A 21059-nucleotide genomic window follows, 5' to 3' on the forward strand; every position below is an offset into this window, starting at 1 on the left:
CTCGTCTTAAACATCAACCCAAAAATGTTAGATCTGTAAATTTGCTTTCGCAATTTCAGACGTACTTATATATATATATATATAGTATATATGTCTCTGCAGTAACATATATAATACATATTGTAGTATATGTCTCTTTCAAAAAAAATATATGTTTTATAAACAGAGTGAATTATGACTCGTGCAATTCCAGAAGTTTCAAAGCGATACTCGAAGGAAACGATCGTTTTATGCGAATGAGCCATCATAACTTACCGAGAAACAAGATTTTGATGGATAAAGAAATTTACGCAGTACACCAAACAGAGCTCGAGAAGAGATCAATAACCGATTATGTTGAACCGATTTTTTTATTTTTTTTTTATTAAAACGAAATTATTAAAATACATGTATAATAAATGATATTACCAATATGCCAAAACCAATCCCAAAGCAGCTATATTTGTCATATCATAGCTTGACCACTAAAGCTATGGAAATATTTGTCAATATATTCTGCACCTTTCAAATATAGTTGCAAATTAAAAGCAAATATATCTATTTACCATACATTTCTAGCTGTCTGAAATATCTTTCTTTATCATTTCTTTGTATATGTATTCAAAGTTACATATGCCCAATATATTTACACATACATTTCTAGCTGTCTGAAATATCTTTCTTTATCATTTCTTTGCATATGTATTTAAAGTTACATATGCCCTATATATTTATACATACATTTCTAGCTGTTTGAAATATCTTTCTTTATCATTTCTTTGCATATGTATTTAAAGTTACATATGCCCAATATATTTACACATGTCATTGATATTATCATTTGACCACATTTCTCAGTTAAACAAATTGTCTGCAAATCCATGTATTTACCATACATTTCGAAATATGTTCAAAGGCTTTTGATATGTTCTGATTTGACATACATTTCAGCCGACAATAAAGACTTACAAAATTATTCCTTTACAATACATTTGACAGGTCTCTGTAGATTAAAGGAAATGATGCTTTACAACCCCCTATAAAGTTCTCGTTTTGAATTGGTTTACTTACCAGGAAAATGTAGATGCACCTTACACTTTATAACCCATATAAAATCATTTGAATGATGATGCTTTACTACCTAGACAAAGAAACACATTTGCGGATAAATTTACATCATAGAAAAATACATGACAAAGGTTTCCATTTGCAGAGGTATACAAATACATAAGTTTGCAAAAGTTTTGCGGCGGTCATAAATATATATAAATTCTTAACTGCAAAATGGTTTGATTAGGTGTTAATATATTTTATAAACCGCGGTCTCTCATAACCGCCCATAGGAGGGTATAGCACAAGAAATATTAATATTTACAACATGTAAAGACAAGATAAACTAAATGCAGCGGTTTATAAATATATGTAAATGTCGGTCTCTGAATACATTTACATAACATTTGCATACCTCTTCAAATCCGGGATTTCGTGTAGTGAAAGTTTTAAATCTGAATAATTGAATTATGATTCATTCAATAAGTAATCTAATTGTTGATTTGAATGAGATCCAATTTGTTAAAATTTGGAACAGAGAGTTGATTTTCCTTATGACAGGATTAATATGTAGATTAATTTTGGAATTCTATAACATTGTGTACTTAATGATTAACATAATTTAAAATCCAATTCATAAATGTTTAAAGTTGATATTCGAACCCATCTACCTAAATATTTTAATTACTTAAATTTTTTGGGTGATCTTAAGCTGTTTGCCAGGAGAATTCCAAGTTCATTAAGCATTTTAATAAATTACTCTTCAAAGAAAAAATAATACTATTTATTTGCAATTAACAACTTTCTATTTTTATCAAGTGTTATGTTTGTTGACGCCATCCTCTAAATGAATAGAACTTTAAAAGGATTGTTGACAAACTTGTCTGGACATGCATGAGTTAACGGGTAGTATACTACTGTACCGTAATCGTCCAACCGAGACCATCAATATTGAAATGATTAACACATTAACTAGGCTATTACATATTGTAGGATATTTCTGGCAGTAGTTCAACTTTTTATCCAATTTGACATATTGATCAGTGCACAGTTTTGAAATTTCAGCTGATTTTGAAGAGTATGGAGGATTTATACCTGTAATTTACACCTGGACAGGTAAAAATTCAGGTAAGTAATAAATTGGTCAATTCATTTGTTTTATTGATTTCTGCAGATAAAAGTTTACCATTAAATACATAACTTCCAACAAAGTTGTGTCAATACACATTTTACTAGGATATTGTACAACATGTTAAGGTACGCTTTATTTTCATTAATTCAGTTTTGCATCATCATTTGAACTTTAAAATGTGTAAAAAGAAAAGATTAAATTTGTGCTTTTAAAGTTTCACTTATTAAAAGAGATGGTTTTTGAAGGGTTTTTCTTACAGGAAAAGAGGGGGGGGGATTTGTGAAGCCTGTAGAATTGACACAAACAAATTAAATGGAAAGCAACTGGAGGGAGTTTAATATAACTATATTAAAATTATGAAGCATTTTTACGTACTAAGAGGATTATTTTACATGTACATGTTTTTAAAAATTGAGTGGGGATGGTCAAAAGAATGTTTATCCATTTAAATTGAATTTAAGTTCTTTTGAAATAAGTGCAGCAATTAAGTACCGGGTAAATTAAAGAAGAAAAATAAATCACATTTTTTTGGAGGCATTATGCATGAGATTTCTTCTGCATAATCATCAATCAAAATATTAAGAGATGATTATGTGTTAATAGTCTGAGAAAAGAAATTCTTACATAGTTTAAAAGTTCTTATTGAGATTCAAGAATGAATTAAAAACATTCTCTTGCATGTCAACAAACTGAAGAAGACAGAACATATCATCATGCTGTATCAATTAACGTCCTGTAGTGATCAATATAGAACAACTTGTTTATAATGTTGTCTTGGGACAAAATAAAATAAGTATTTTTTCTATTAAAAATCAACCAAAATATATATTAAAAAAAAGATAAGATTTACACATTACATGGCATACATGACATACAGAATGATCTGTTAGAGTTTTTTGGAAATCAATACAGATGTTTAGAGGACAGTGATATTGTTGGCTTTTTTCAAAACTACCTCTACCCTTTTTTATTGGGAAAATATGTGTCATTTTTATCAAATTGGGAAATTTATAATGAGATGAATTAGACTGGAATTTCAATTTGCAGACCCCCTTTCAAGAGGTAAACCTTCATTTGAAATAAGACCCCTTATTGTCAGTGATGATATATAAATAGACCCTCTAATCTGAACATATAGTCATCTCAGGCAGGAAAATGGTTTAAATGATTGTTTTTAAGTGTGTATTCATGCATAATTACTACTGACATGACTGAGACTGCACTGTTTTGGAAAAAGTTGTCTTTTTGGGAATAATTTTAAGCCCTTTTTATTCAAATTGGGATTATTCTCCAGGGGAAAAAGCCTGTATTCTCCATTAATTTAAGGCAAACAATATCACTGGAGGATATACAGATATAAGATGTTAAAATGTATATGAAGACAGACAAATGAATTCCCTTGTTTTTGCTACTTGTGGTATACAAACATTAGAAGAGTCCGTACATCAGTTATTTTCATAACTGTTAAATTAAATTTATGAAAGATTGGCATTAAGACATAAAATTTTGTTGACTTTATTGTTTAACATTTTGTATGTTTATAGATTTATGGATTAGATTCACAAAAATAGACATTATTCTTTTCTAATATGAAAATATTTGTTTATTGTTATATTTCAAAAGAATTTAATATTTGGATAAAATATTTAACAAACGTCTTTGTTTGTTTCATGTATATCAGATTTAAGCTTTTGACACAACTTACTTGTGGCATATACTACAAACATACTTTCATATGTGTACAAAGATATAAACTTGTGGGGCATATAAAAGACAGTGTGCTTCATTGGCAGAGTGACCATTTTCACTGAAATAGTACACATTTTTATGTAGGGGCTAGCCAAGATCCACCTCTGGGTGCAGGAGTTTCTCACTGCATTGAAGACCAATTCGTGGCCTTCGGCTGTTATCTGCTCTTTGGTTGGATGTTTGTCTCTTTGACATATTCCTCATTTCCATTCTCAATGTTATGCTACTCGTAAATTTTGTTGATAATCATAGAAAATACATATATATTTTACTTGCCCAGTAGATAGGTAATTTATTTTATGATTTAGGTAGTTCTAAAATAGTAGCTAAATATGTTTTGGTATAGGTCAAATGGAACAAAGCCCTTGGTCAGCTAGAACAGCAAAGTAACAAGAAATTTCAGGGAAAAAACCAATAACACTTGTATTAGTTGTCTGAATCATTTTGTTTTCTTAATATAGTTTTTCTCAGTTTTAGAAATACCAAGAAAAGATCTTAAGGATTTGAATACAAGTAGTATAATGAATATATTATAGAATATCCTTTCATGGTAGTATATGATGGGTGGATTAAAATATTTTACTTCAAAGATTATCTCTTTTTCACAATTATAACAATTTTCAACCTATAGCTATGATTAACATAGTTTTATAGATGAAAAGATGTTATTTGTAATCATAGTGTTATTATATATGTAGCATTATTTTAGCATACAATAAATAGGGAGTATAAGCACACATGTTTTTATCACACAATAAATTGGGAGTAAGCACACATCATTCTTGCCTATGTAGAAAAAATGAGCAAAAAATGTTTATTTTACATAACACTATTGTACTTTCATCATGTGAGTTCTGTTTCCAGATACTGTTTTTTGTTCATATATTTTTTTTGTAGCAGTTAAAATGATGATGTCTTTATAAAGTGGTTTAATAATAAAATACTTTCGATAAAATGAATGGTATAAAGGTCATTTGTCCATAGTGATATGACAATATATAGTGGAATTCCAGTTGTCAAATAATATATGCAGACCACCTATAATTGATACAGAAATTTAATGGTATTTTGTTGTACATATATAGAACTACACTATACCTATGATTACTTAGTGAATGAAATCTAACATACATTCCCTTGTCTGTGTACTTTGTTAAGACATGCTTTTCCATGGATGGGGTTATTAAGTGCACAAAATGTTCACTCAATGTAAGCTGACTTTTACAGCACATATTAAAATTGATGAATGATGTGAAGATGGTACAGAGAAGAAATGTGATTCTGAACCTTTCAAAAACCCTCAGAATGAGTGATTTATTTGGAAAATCATTGATATTTTTACAGTGCTAAAATAAATGTAAATGAATAGTAGGTCTTTCGATTAGTTTGGAAGGAGTTTTGGAAAAAAATATATGATCACAAGATTATAATATATATAATGCGAACAAAGTGAAAACAACATGTAATAAATTTCATGCGTTCAAAGCACTTTTCTGGAATGTTCAAAGCAGAATAATTGAAAGCCAAGGATGTATTAGTACCAAATAAGAAAACATGCTAAAAGGACAATGCTTCATGTTTAAAAAATTGTCTAAAAACAGACCGCCAGCAAACTTATCAGATTTAATGCCTTGAGTCTATTTAACTTTTAACAGATATAAGTATATTGATATTTATTTTACATTTAATAATACCAGACAATACAATTATATTTATGTACTTTAATGGACTATGTTCAAATATTGTTTATTTTTCAGGTCAGCTAAAGTGTAGTTTTTTATTGTGATAATGGATAAATAACCATGGAAACAGAATTTCTTCCATCAAATATGGAGTTTGTGGAAGGAGAACTAGAAGAAATAGATGCAAGTCCCGAGTTTGAAGGAGATGAAACCATTAGTCTTTCAGACATTCTGTCATCTAGAGATTTTTGCTTGTCTGAGGAAGAGTTATGGGCCTTGTGTCGTGAATGTTGCCTTGTACTGGATGTTGTAAAGAGTTCACCAGAAATGTTCCAAACATTGTGCATTACACCAGACACCGTAGCTTTTGATGGTTCTGGAAACGTCTGCTTTTTAGACTTGGAAACAGGTATGGTACAAAATCGACAACTGTCGTATCTATGTTTGTAGTGGTTATAACATATTGTAGAGAGATTAGTTTGTTGCAAAATTTTTGCCGAAATTAATAACGAACATTTTTCATGTTGCATGATATTCATTAACCAAATAATATTGTCAGATTTTTCTTCAATTCTATATTAAAAATTTTTGTTGTGATTTATATATTACCAGTAAATATACTAAGTACATCTACTGACAAGGTTTTTTTTGGTTGAAATTTAAAAAAAAAAACCAGCCAAGAGGAGGGACAAAAGAGTGCTAAAAAGTCAGGAGATTTTGACTCCTGTCTCAAGAATCACATGTATTTTACTTTCCAATGGAAAATGCTTCAACAGTGTATCAGCATAGACATTAGAACACAGTTGTCAGACCACCAATTGGTATAAAATTAAAAAGATCTGCCATAAATGTTGTGTCTGAAAACATGATATTAAAACCATTGATAAAAAAGCTTAAATAGGATGTCATGTTTTATCTGCTATCATTATAAGTCATCAACAGCCATTTATAAAGTTGAGCTGGGCGACTCTAAAGGAATATATGGTTTTAAATTTCTTTTTGGGTCTAATTTCAGACTGTATCTTTTTGACAGGTTTTTAACAGATATTGTAAATGTTTTTACCGCCATTCTGTTTTGATTAAGTAAAACATGCTCATCAAGTTTGCATGTTAAAATATAATTTTAAAATTTGTATTTATGAAATAAATGAAAAGCTAATTCAAAGGTGACAAATTTTTTTCAATATTCAATGTGCACCTATTCAAAGTTAAATTATATTTAAGGAGTTTCAAATTATTGTCACCTATCCCTTTTGCTGTGTGGGCTAATAACATTAGAATTGCATGCATCCAACCTAAAGAATTTGTTGAATATTAAACGTATGTTCCTGTTTCTTTTATTATGGTTAAGGTTAATCATGTTTTCAATTCATATATAAAAGTTGGAATGATAGGTATATTTTGTACACATGTGGTGTCAATGTATTGTTAGAAAATTTGAAAAGCTTTCGTTTATATCTTAAAAGTAAGTTTCCAAAATAGTTCTTAAAGTACACAAAGATTTTGTAAAATTTATTACATCAGCACCTTTTGATGAAGTTATCTTAACATTTTTGAAAAGGAAAGGAACTGGAATGGTCACCATTAAGGAATTCATGTTAAAAGGGCAAGAAGAACCAAAACAGTCATTTATGTAAAAACCAATATTAACGTAAATTTCAGTTTCATTTAAATTTTTCGCTTTTTCCCATTGAAAAATACTAATCATTTCAAATATAAGCTGCATGAAGTATTTGAGTGAAAGTGAATTGATCCTCCGTAGAATAGGTCTCTATTGTCCCAGACATCATTAGTAAGTAGACGTACTTGTGTCCCTATTGTCAGCGAAAAGCCGATTAAATGTCTACAAGATAATGTGTTTACAGAGTATGAAAATCTGATGGATCTTATAAATGATAATAAAATTTTAAATTTCAAATCAATGGTGTTCAATTAAAATGGTGATTTTAATACAATTAAGGCTCTTGTTTTGTAATAGTAAGCTACTCAATGTCATTAGGTCATATTACCTCTAGAGTAGTTGGGTCATATTACTGATAAGCTTTAAAGAAAATTTTGTATAAACTGTTGATGGCTACATCAAATTGGGGGGTTTAATAATATATATATTTTTCAAGGAACAGCATAATATTCAAGAAAGAAGAAGTTGGAAAAGTCCAGCAAACTGAACTTCTTTGAAGTGTAAAAATTTACTCTTGTTTGGATCTTAGATTTTTTTTATTAAAGCTTATAATAAAGAAAAAAAAGATACTGATATTCTGATCGTGTTTTCTTCATAACTATTTTGAATGATATCTTGATGTCATAATACAGATTTAAAATTTTGTCTGCCGTCTTTAAGTTTTGCAACATACCTATTTAAAGTATTATAAAGTCATTATATAAAACAGCCATTATCATTATCCACTTGTCAATAATTTGGGAAGAATTTTTTCCTTGATAATGCTGATGCATAGTATAGAGAAAGATTGACAATCAGAAATCTTGTCGTTATATTCAAGGAAACCTTGGATGCATGGAAAGTTGTCTCATTGGCACTCATACCACATCTTCTTATTTATATTTATCACTAAAGGTTCTTGCCATGATCTCTTTGTTCTTAAAAATTTGCCAATTTAGAATGATGTATAGTTCTATTTCATCATTTGCTATCAAGGGGCAATTTGACACTGTTTTTTTTAGAAAGTTCAACAAAGTTTAGAATAAATTAGTATTGACTCCTAGGTTATCAATTCACATGTACTGAATATTTTGGTATCCATTCAGCAATGTTTGTTTGATCCTACTGTTGATTCTGATAGGTAAAAGTTTGAATGTTTTGTGTTTAAATAGCCTGACTTTTATAACATAAGTTATTGTGTAAGTAAATATCATTAAAAGTTTTTATGTACAGTGTCAAGTTCAGATTTTGTAATAAATTGTCATGCCAAAGGGATAATTGACCACTAAAAAGGAAATTACAAGAAGTTATTCAAAACTTTAGCTGATTACAAGGAAGACATAACTAAATGGTATAAAGAAAAGAATTAATCATTTGTAAAAAAAAATCTTCCCTCCCCCTAAATACAGATATTATTTTGGTACATGTATGTTGTACTCTAATATCATTATACCATACTGTTTAAAAGAAATACTATTAGTAGAAAGAATAATGCCAAATATAAATAAAAGGAGTTGTGGTAGTTTTCAATAAGACAGCAAGTCAACAACACAATTCAATCAATTAAAACATCAAGAGGTCACCAAAAGATTTTCAGCAATAGATACTTGTAATTCATTTGTACTATTAGATGTCTTTTAAAAGCTCTTGATTGTCCAAATAGTGAATTATCGACTTCAAAAGTACTGTCATTTATAAAGATATCAAAATGAAGACACAAGGGACCAATGCAGCAAATCCGTAAACATAAAAAAAGAATTTTTGGTGTTAATGCCACTTTTAAGCACCACATTTAGGCTATTTCGTGGGTGCCAGTTTTTATTGGTGGAGGAAGCCGGAATTCCGGAGTAAACCATGACCTTTGATAGGAAAACTGACAATCCTAGTCAATCAAGATTGATAGCAAGCTTGAGCAGGGGTTCAACTCACAACCTCAGTGTTGACTGGCTAGTGATTACAGTAGTAACTACTTACACCACTCAGCCACCAAGGCTCCTATCTTTTCTGTGTTGGATTGATGCACTATATTGGCCATTAGGGTTTGGGGATGGAAACAGAGTTCAGTAATATGGTCTAAGGTCTTTTATTTTAAATTTTTTGTTACCGGTATAATTTTACTCAAAAAGTCTGATGGGTTTAAAGAATATTTTGTTTGAAATATTTGACTGGAAAAGAACTTATTGTCTGACAATCTAAATACAACCTGACTGTTCATTATTAAGTGTTCTTGATTTAAGAAACATAATATTTGCATTCATGAACATGCATTATTCAATTTGAGGCAGTGTAAAATTCAAATTAGAAAAACCTGAAGTGTAAAACTTATGCATTGTATCTATTATAATATGGATGCTTTTGTTAAGACACACAATGTGACAATGATTTGCAAAATTTTGACCTCTTTAAAAAAGTTTTATTGTTAATTTTTCCAGCCAGATACATTAAATAGGTTTAATTTGTTATTATCCTGGAAACATAAAAGGGGAGCTACATTTAAGTATCTAAACATCTCTGGAGTAAGAATTTATTTCAGTAGCACACCTGTCGAGAATCAGCTGTTCACATTCTTACCTGTAAACTATTTCTCTTCATAAATTTCTTTAAAAGTTTTATTTTGATAGTCTTATAAATTCATAATATTTTACTTAGCATTGCATACACTGCAGTAACACTGTGTTACAAATGTTAGATAGCTTTTTCAAATGAGGCTTGGTTTGAACCAGTAAATCATATAGTTTTTTAAACCCTTAAATCTTCAGGCTCAGACTTACACAGAACAGATAAAAATCAGTAAGCTTTTACTCCATACAACCCAAAAGTGGATTTGGTTAAGTCTATCACCATCTCATTTTACTATGTGTACAATTAAATACAAGGACTTGAGTTATTAAAATCTTAGATTTGGAATTTACTTTTATTCTGTTATAAATTTTGATGTAATATATTTAAAACCACTGAATGAAAATTTGAATTATGTATTATATTTTTTCAATTCATATATATATATTTAGAAGTTGTTGCCAGTTTGTCTAGATTTTCTGATTTATATGGAAAGAATTTCTGCTTAGGTTTCTTGCTATCAAAGAAAAATCGCTAGGTATCAATATAAGAGAAATACAGATTAAGATTGTGGAAATAAGAAAGACACATGTATATTTTATCAAAAATATGAAATAGACACACTAACAGTTTAAAATGCTGAAAGCAAGTAGAAAAAAACATTCCCTCATCAACATCACCCACTTTTATGCTCTAGTCATTAGCAAGCCAGTGCATTTTGTATTACACACATCCATTCTTTTGTCCTCCAATAGACCACTTTCGAGTTCATCCGTCACTGGAAAAAACTCGTCAATTATACATGCCTTTATGACGTCATTTACCAGATAGAGGGGATCGCCTGTATCCCTGCACTATTAACGTTCATCAAGCATCTTAGTGATCGTCTTTGTTCAGGATAAACTAGAAATAATGGTTGTTCTGTAATTCCCTAATGACAGCAGTGCTGATTGTCAATTTCAAGAATTCAATTTGCCAAATAATTCGTACAATATAGAATTATAGTTTTCCAACCACTCGCTCAACAATGGAATGGAAGTGACGATGCGTCAAAACGCACAAATGACGTTCACTAAAACCAGAGTTTTTGACAGAAATGCATCGAACTCGAAAGTTGTCTATTATTCCATAATCCTATAGTTGTCTTGACTTCTGTCAGTATGCTGCCTGTAGATATTCAAGTTTCTTTGGTTTATAACTGTATAATGGTATATAAGAGTTATAAAGTAAGTTAACAATTCGTTATGGAGGATCTGCTTTAAGGGAATGTTTACTAGCTCTTGCATAAAGAACATTTTCTGGACAGTTACATTTCCAGAACTTTAATTCCACCAATTAGAAGGAGGAGGGTAAACTGGTTTCCATCTGTCTGAGTGTCCATCCGTCCCATCTATTTGTTGCATTTTTAAAATTTATTTTATTAGTGAGCAATAACTCACAGTTCAACTTTTTTAACATGCTTGCCTTCATATATTTATGGTACTTTTGGTTCAATGGTATATTATTGTGATATATTATGACTTGGCATTGCCTTTTAGGTGACCTTAGTTCGAAGGAAGTATAGAGAACACCCTTATTCTTCTGACTGACAAGGTCACTTGTATAGTTCCTTCAAATCTGGTTTTATCAAGATATTTGTATATGCATGAATTATATTTCTATTTATTTGTCACACTTGCTATGACTATGACCTTTGTAATGTGATATACAACAAACTGACAACATCAGATCATATTTCACAGTATGTTTTTGTATAGGTGATTTTACATAATGTTTATTGTTATGGTTTGTAAAGTGATAGGATTTTCACAATGTATATTGATAATGTATTGTCCTTGATGGCTTTTGTTGTAGGTTTGTCAAACACTGTCACTAAAACAGGAAGCTCTAAGTTTCAAATGAGTTATGCTTGTTTTCAAGACAAGTCAAGTCAAGATGTTTCTATGTCTTGCAAAAAAGTCTGTTTTTGAAATTTTAAATTCAAATTGATCTAAGTTACTGAAAATAATTATCAAAAAGTATGTTTTATATTATAATCAATTTACAAGCATTGAGTGGTATCTTTTATAAAAGAAGAGGTGGTCTGATTCCCACTTTCCTACTCCCTACTCTCCTATTTCCCTATCCTTACTCCCAATTGAAAATAGGTAAAAAAAAAGTTCCCATGCTAATATCTATATTTTTACTCTCCCTCTTTCATAGTTCCAGTCCCCTGTCTCCTGCTCTCCTTCTGAATTTCTTCTAGCCCCCTCATTCCCATGTTTCCTTACCTCGGTCCACCCCCTCATGAAAGAATCTTAAAGCTTTTTGATTGTGGTTTGCTTTTTTGCTTCAAAATCAACTTAATAAGTTTCTCTCACAATAAAATATACCTGCTATCTATAAAATTATGTAGTATTTATGTTGAAGTGACTGTTTATAATTAGTTTCTAGTTAAAGAAAACTGTACCGAAGAATCTTCCAAAAATATCATTTTCACTTTCTGATAAATAACATATTTGTACTACTATGTAAAGTGTTATAAAATTAATTGTTGTTTATCTGGTGTTTTTATTGAACTGGTAAAATGACAAATTCAAAATATATTGTTTATAAATGTCGATTTCTGGACTGGAATTTAAATGCTTTGAGTCACAGCTAAACATTGGAGAAAAACATGAAATATCCTTTAAAGAATACATAAGCTGTTTAAAATTGGGAAATAATTTATATCTCAGATTATAAGTAACAAATGAATCAAAGTTAGCTGGACAAGTGCCAAGTTTAAAATTCCATAATAAAAGGTTATCCTTAAAACTGAAATCTCGATTAGGTTTCAACTTATCCTTTCTTGACTTACTTACCAAATCAAGAGGCTTTATCATTTCATTACACTTTGTGATATGTATTTTAAAACTTAATTGAATAAATTTCAAACTTATTTATTATGTACTTCAAATTGTCTAAATATGTGTGCGTTTCTCAATTTTTTGTGATAAAGAATTTTTTGACAATCAGCAAAGAGAGTGTGATCAAATGTAAAGAGGGCTGATACAATTACTTAAAACAGTCATGGGGCTAACTTTCTTTTGCAGGTATTTAGGGGAGGGGGTAAAAATGAGAAAGTGGAAGATTATTTATATTATTCCTGTCATTTTTAAAGCAATTGCTTTTATGCCGTCGCGTATGGCCATCTTTGTGACCCAGATCAGAGACTCCGCCCAGATCAAGCCATAGTATTTTGTTAAACAGGCTCCTGGTCAGTCATTCTTTAACACCTATGTATGTTTTCTAATGCAATACATAGCTTGAAACTTTAAAAAAAAAGTTAGTGGATTTAAGAAGTTTCAGAATATGTTCTTGTAGATGTATTTTTGTATTTAAAGGGTCAACCGTTTGACTATCAAATAACATAGAAGTCCGAGTGAAAAAAAGTACATTTTTATAAATGCGATTCCGTTTTCCGCCGTTCGTACGATGTTTCAACAAAATATGGATTCATTTCAGTTGTTGATTTAGTATTGAAAATTTAACTGAATTATCTCCTAATAAATACGTTTTTTTATGTTTAATTTGTGTTTCTTTAAGAGGTCAGGTGCTCTTGTTCATTCATAAAATTATCGTTCATTCATACATTTATCGTAAAATCAAAATCACTACACAGGTTAATGCGTAGTGTCAAATTATTACCTGTTATCTAAAAATAGACAAACTTTATTTGCGCAAATAATTTAGCGGAACGAAACCCTTGTTGAAAACACATAACAATAAGTTCGTTTTCCTTTTCTGTCAAAACTCCGTAATATTTATCAATCACCTTACTAATGAAATGGACCCGTCCAAACGTAGTAGATGCCAAGTCGGTCCAGATGAAGAGATATTTACAATTTGGAATTTTCTAGTTTATTAATACATAGATTGAAAAAAAGTACGTCTTTTTAAATATCATGATCAAAACTGGGTTTGCATAACAAATGTCAGATGAAACCATTATCCTCGTCTTTTCAGTGAACAAGTCTACTACGTTTGTTGACACTCGACGGTCCACCGTGTTAGCAATTTTATTTCACATGTTTTCGAAATATTGAAGATCATTTTTCGCAATGTTTCCTGAAAATTGATAAATATCAAAGCAATGTAGAGCTGTTTGTTCTTGTTCGTATAATAAAATTGAGAATGGAAATGGGGAATTTGTCAAAGAGACAACAACCCGACCATAGAAAAACATACAACAGCAGAATTAAGGTCACCAACAGGTCTTCAATGCAGCGAAAAATTCCCGCACCCAGAGGCGTCCTTCAGCTGGCCCCTATACAATATATATACTAGTTCAGTGATAACAATTTAATGTCATGTTTGTCTGTGATGACCCCCCTTTTCGGGATTGCATGAGAATTGTAGTTATCTCGTACCCACATGCACTTGTTTCTATCCATAGGAAGGTCGACTATCCATATAAAACTATTTATATGGATAATCGACCTTCCTATGGATAGAAACAAGTGCCTGTGCTCGTACCACATCAGAAGGACACATATCAACTGAGCAATAATGTTTGGAACTTAGTTTTAAAAATGATGACAAAGTAACATTATGAAAATATTTTTATTAAGCTGAAATATACATTTATTCTTTACATGTTTATGTCTTGTAAGATATTTTATTTCTTTCCCGTTTTTTAACATTTGCGTCTGGAAAGTTGAAATGTTTTAACTTAATCATTTGTGTTAATGGTTAAATATAAATTAATAATGAAAATTGTTAAAATTAAATCAATAAAGGAAATTATTGCCAAGGAAGTTACAAACACTACCAGGGGATAATCCATGATGATTTCTTTTTGGGTTATATGTTTCAGCACATGTATATTTGACCCCAACTTTAGCCTGGTAAACGTGTTGTCTCCTTGTGAAATATAAAACATATTAAAAATGACTTTCTGCTAAAGTCTTTTATTTATATAAAGTTAAAACCTTCTTACTTTTAACTAGACAACACTCATGTCAGGTTTAATTCTTGTATATATGTGGATGAAAAATAAAAGTCCCCAAACATTAACATGGCAGCAATTGCTTTTACAGCCTTTAAGGCTATGATTCTTGCCAGTTGAGAAGCCTGTGATGTTCAGCAAGTAGGTGCCCAATATGATTAGTGTCCAGCCATAATCCCTTCAATTTTATAAGCATATGAATAAAGTCTGTAAAAAGAGATTTTACTGATAAAGTCAACTCTTAATAATTTTCAGAGGTTTTTTTTAGAAAGATATATAGATATGAAAAGATTTCTAGAAGAATTTGTCAGAAATAACACCATGTCACATGTTACAGTTAAGTGATGTTTGACAATGTGTAGTTCTTTGTAGGAAAGGTGTGACTGTTACTGTAGTTAACAAATGGTCTTAATAGGGTCAGGGTTGAGATCTCAAATTCTAGGTTAATCCTGTCACATATTCATGTACCTGCCCCAAGTCGTGAGTAACCTCATATTTGATTGCTTTAGTACCTACATGTATCTGAGTTCCTATATCATACCTTATGCTTATTTGGATAATTTTGTGCTGATTACAGATATTAAATCATCAGTTTCTATTTAATTTGTTATATTTAGAGTTTTTAGACATCAACAACAATACATGTACTTCTAAGAATGATTTTTATCAAGTATACACTAGTGTATCAGTACATCATAGCTTGACCATAAGTTCTTTGATATGAAACATTTCAGTTTTTTTGTCACTCTCCCCTTAAAAGAAAGAGTGTACTTTGATCTAGAAGCTTCTTTGTTTTTCTTCTTTTTGGGGATCAAATTGCTTCACTGACTGTTTGTCAATAGGTTCTTGAATTCTGCATTGAAACTTTATTTTTCTTTCTGCCAGAAAATGTGTATCAAAGTTTTTAGAAGATGTAAAGTGGGTCAATGAATTGTTTTTAATTTGTATCTATATATGACCTGTTATTTTAAATGCCTTTACGTCCATATTTAAACTTAACTGAGAAGCTTATTTTCCTTTACTTAGTTTATGCTTTGAGTACAAATGATCTTTATCAAATATTTGTAGCTCAAACTAATTTGAAAAGTTATAAAAGGAGACACATTCAACACCGAAGCAATTGATCAGCATTTATTGAATACTATTAGGATATGCCTTTTGAAATTGTAAATTTTATAATCAAAAAGTCTTTTTACAAAGTTTAAAAGGTGCTTTAATGACTCGTTATTAAAGTTTAAATCATTCGTTTTGAAGGATTGGACCATGGTTTGAATATGACTGGTAAATAAAGGCAATGTATGATTGGGGGGAGTGGACTAAGGTTTGGTTGTGAAAAATACTTATTACACCAAAAACATTTTAATAAAATTCCTATATATAACTAATTTGAAATACAAGAAGCAAAAAATACTTCAGTCAAACAGTTTTTGGCCAGCCATAAAGTATACATACAAATTTGTCCTTCATTAATTAAAGCTCTAACTGTCCCAAATGGTTTAATTTGTGCTTTACTATTTATCATTTAGATCATTAAAAACATCTTCCACTGGGATATTATTGTAAAGGTCTATACATTTCAGTTGTCATATTATAGTGACTTCCAACATTGTAAATATTGTTTTTAAGATAAATATAAAACAAACTGGTTCAGTTTTTGGTTGCTGACTGTCTTATTTGTTTTTGAGTTTATTAGTAATTTGGTTGTTAATCAGGCTGTTGATTTTTTTGTTGGAATTGTTAAACATTTTGTCATGTCTGAATTTTTAGTTTTTATAGCAGACTACCTGGGTTTACAGTATGAGTTTTGCTCATTGTTGAAGACCATAGTGACAATAGTTACTTTAATCCATGTCATTTTGACTTTGTTTGAGGAGTTGACTCAATACCACATCTCCTTACTTTATATGCATAGACAAGGTTCTTGTTATTGATAACTTAAAACGGGGAGGGTGGAAATTAGATTCAAAACTTTTATTAAGATTGTCTACAGATACAAACTTGAGTTGTATCACTATTGGCCATGAAAAAACTTGACAAAATATAAGAAGGGCAGTAAATCGTAAGATTAAACAAGACATTTGTGAAAATAAACAGGGGACTGCAACAGCATAAAAAGTGTGATGTAGCAAAGATTTAGGGGAAAAGTTATCTTAATGTTTTTATTAATTAAGGTTTTGAAATAATACAAATGATTTCTTTTTGGAAATTGACAGGATGGGAACCATATGAAGATCGTAAGTTTCCATTATAAAGTTTGCTGTAATAATGTACATGTATGAATGTGTGATGCATGTGTAGAAACACAACTTTCATGTGTAGACACAAAAACCTATTAAGTTTTGACACATGAAAACCCTTCTCTATTTAGACATTGGAAATATCTTTCAAAGTTAGATATTTGATTCTTTAAATTTTTAAGACACTGCAAGATGAGTTGCTTTTATTTATTTATTCTTTGCTAAAACTTGCCTAGATAATTATGGTAATTTTGAATTCTATTTTTGCACTTTTTAAGTTTTATTTTGTTTTCTTAGACAAGGTAGAGTCTAACAGTGAGTCATTTCCTTTGTAGAAAATCCTTTCCTTGTCTGTCTCGGCATCAAATTATTATGGAAACCAATTAGCTTTAACTTAAAAAATTCACATCTGTAGAATTAATGAAACTAGATAAATCTTAGATAATCTAATATACTTACTTATAATAATAGTATTCCAGATATTTTATCAAAAGTAGATTTTATACCAATGTGTAACATTTACTTTTAAAGAAAAAGCCTCATTAAAGCTAGATGGATTTATTAAATGGTAGAATTTACAGTTGTTTGCAGCATTTAAATAGAACAGCAATAACATTTGTATTGTTTATTCATAATCAAATTGAAAATTTTAACTATTAATAACAAATGGATGCATGGTTGTTGTACCACTTGAAATAGCATGTGGATGAAAGTGTATGATTGAAACAACCTAATAAAATGTTTTCCAATACAGGGAGATAACTCTTTAATTTAAGATTTGTTACCTTTATGTACACATTATTCCTTTGTTTTATAAGTTGTCATTGTCAAAGTTCCTAACTCTACAGGAGTGAATTACTGAGTATAGTTGTTAATTTTACTTCAGTAAATTATTTTAATTGATTAAAGTTGGTATAAGGCATTTTTCAGACACTGCAGTTTTAAGATGCTGTACAATAGGAAAAAGTAGTAAAATGGAAAAAAATATATTGTTTTTTTATTTTTTATTTCCATCAATTTCTGAAATGTTCTCCTCAATTTATGCATGATACTATATTTTTAAAGCTAGCTAAGTGATAAATCTATTAGTGAAATCTCCTTATCTTGTAATTGCATGTTTATACTGTATACATATAAAACATGTTGTGTTTTTATGCTTGGAGCACTTGTTATTTCGTTCAGCGGTAAATTGGGACCATGTATCAGTTATATTCATCTTAATAACGAATAATGCTGGACTGGTGATGGAAGCTTCAGGGAGAATGACTTACACTAATTAAAGCTATGAATAATTTTATGTATGTAATCAAGATTATTGGGAAGGTAGATACATGTAGTACAGAATTTCAAATTGTTTATAAGATATAATCAGATCAACTCGATTCAATTTGTATTTAAATCAATTTATTGACGTCTTCTTCTTTTGGACAGGAATCTCTTAATACACCCAGAACAACCAATTGTTATTGTGGTTTCTATCAAAACATCCGATTCATCAATTCAATCAGCCTTTTATAAGCTCATATATAGGTTGTCTCATTGGAAATCATTCAACATTTTCATATTTTTGCAAAAATGTTGCTCTTAGATGACAGCAATCAAAAACATATTACTTAAGACATGTCATTCTCTAATGCAAGTAAATAAAACAGAATTTATTTTAGGACATTTACCTTTACAAAAGAATTAAATATAATTGTAAATATTTTATCCTTTTGATAAATAAATTCTAAGTATATAGGTGTAAAACAGTTATCTTTCTTTGAATCTGTTTGAATGACAGAACAAATCATAAGGATTTTTGAGAACATTTTGTTAAAGAATGAAGTGCACTGAAATACAATAGGTACAGAAATGACCTTAACATAGCAAGTTGTATATATGTACATTTTAATCTTTGATTTGTTAAGAAAATAATCGATGCATTGTTAAACTGTTGAATAACTTAGGTTCAATGGGTTTTATATACACTATAGAACATGTTATGTTTATTATGGATATAACTATAACTGAAATAATTCATTACAAATACATTGAAAAATCAAGGGGGTCTTTTTATCCAGATGCTTGCATTGCAAAAATTATGTAAAAGATGATACAGATCAGACTTTTTTTACATAGATTATGTAAACAACTATAGGTCACTGTATGTTAATTAACTTCATTCACCCTGAATGATAAAGGAAATATCTTAAACAATTTTCTAATATCATACATATCATATGACAACTTAAGAATCTTACTGAATTTATACACAGTTTAGTGAGCCGAGATTTTCTATTTGATAGTTCAATTTTTTTATGCCACTGATGTAGGGGAGGGGGGCATTAAGTGTGACCCTAGACTGTCTGTCTTTCCATCCTTCTGTCTTCAATCTGTCAGTCTGTTCCATTTCAAAACTTGAGCAAGGGTATTGGTGACCTCAGACACGTTTTACTTGTATTTTAACTTAGTTTCTTTAAGCTGTTTGGTCCTATATTTTTCATATTTCATACAATAACATGTTTTGAAATGACACAGGACAATCATAGCATGCCCCTATAACAAATGAACATGACTCAGCTGTTTATGAAGTCATGGAATGTTGATATACTCAAAAGCTAAAATATCAATATAATCTTCTGTAGACTTCATGTGAATCTTGAAGTTTAAATTCTCCATTCCAGTTAGATTATCATGATTTAAAAATATGAATTAAAGGAAATGTGTATGCATCTGGTCCGAGACCACAATTGTCGTCCCTTGATTTTCGTAGTTCACAAATATAGTGTTGACATTAATTTTTATACCCCTTCCAAATTTATTTCTCCATGTTTAATGCCTCAAATTGCAAGTAGGGGAGGGGGGTGGGGGTGATGAAATTACACTGTAAAAAACATTTGGGTCCAGAATTTTAAAGGAAAGTTGTGATTTGGTCCAGCTGAAAAAGGTTAAAAATTAGCACTTCGGAAGCTGTCAAAAGATTTCAAGACGCCCTAAACATAAAATTGTCCATATTTTGAGTTAGAGCCAATGAAGTTTTCTATGATTTTGATATAATTTGTCCCAAAAGTAGTACAACACACTGTAAAAGATTCTTTGAGAAAGCGTAGGTGGGATTTTTTAAATTTTCATTTACGTTCTAAAAGAAATGCACTACGAAATAATTGTGGTCTCAGACCATCTATTTACAAAGCTACTCAATAACACCCCAAAAAAAGCTAGAGGTCAACAAATAATCTTCAACTATGATAATGTTGTCTCCCCTCAATGCTAAGTTAGATTTGATTGATTTTAACAGACTAGTATCAAAAAATGGTCATCAACACAAAATTCTTCCAGTGACAAAAAACAATATAAGATAAAAAGACAACAGGCTCGTAGCCAGGAATTTCCACATGGGGTTCAATACAATCATACTCAACTTTAACAGTTATAATTCAAATAGAACGTTGACTTTCATGCAAATTTGTTTTTAAGGGGGTTTCATACAAACCCCTATACTCCCCCTTTTACCCCTTTTCCCCCTTTCCCCCTGGCTACGGGTGTGGATAAATACTGTTGAGGCTCCTAGCTCTGGACATGCATATGAACATATGGCAGGTTTGAACCATACGTTGAACAAAACAAAACACATAATTATGTACATGAATAATACTAAATTTTAGGTTTGATTGATTGACATATTTCTTCAAATCATTCAGAACCCATAGAGTTTGTCATGGTTTTGATAAGGGTAGAATGTAAGGGAATTAATCAAGCCTTTGGTGTTTATTTCAATAAGGGTTATCTTTTCAGCAGTAATCTTTGTAAACACCACATAACGTTACAACCAAGGAAAGAGTTCAGGTGTCTTTGTATGATACACTCTCAAATGATATGATCTTTTCTTCTTATTATTAAAGATCGATACATTATGAGAGCTCTTGATAAAATAATAAGTGACGTTATTTTCAAAATATTTATTTATCTTCTAGTTAAACTCCTGGGTCAATAAAGATTAACGAAATCTCTGTGAAAACTTTGTCACCAAAATTTATACTAATTTTTTTTGGGATAATTG

The 21059-nt window shown here is 30.1% G+C and overlaps 1 protein-coding gene across 6 annotated transcripts in view; it reads left to right on the forward strand.

The window, feature by feature from the left end:
• The window catches only part of LOC139520698 (kinase non-catalytic C-lobe domain-containing protein 1-like), a 75571-nt gene that overhangs the window by 19402 nt on the left and 35110 nt on the right, over positions 1–21059 (forward strand). For 2 of the 6 annotated variants that reach the window (XM_071313571.1, XM_071313574.1), the window contains exons 1-3: positions 1974–2157; positions 5668–6001; positions 16994–17014. In XM_071313571.1, coding sequence (XP_071169672.1) covers positions 5713–6001; positions 16994–17014 — 310 coding nt within the window. In that variant the 5' untranslated portion in view covers positions 1974–2157; positions 5668–5712. The other 4 variants (XM_071313573.1, XM_071313576.1, XM_071313572.1 and 1 more) reach the window with 3 other exon arrangements.

This window comes from Mytilus edulis, chromosome 4, assembly GCF_963676685.1.
Source record: "Mytilus edulis chromosome 4, xbMytEdul2.2, whole genome shotgun sequence".
NCBI classification, from domain to species: domain Eukaryota; kingdom Metazoa; phylum Mollusca; class Bivalvia; order Mytilida; family Mytilidae; genus Mytilus; species Mytilus edulis.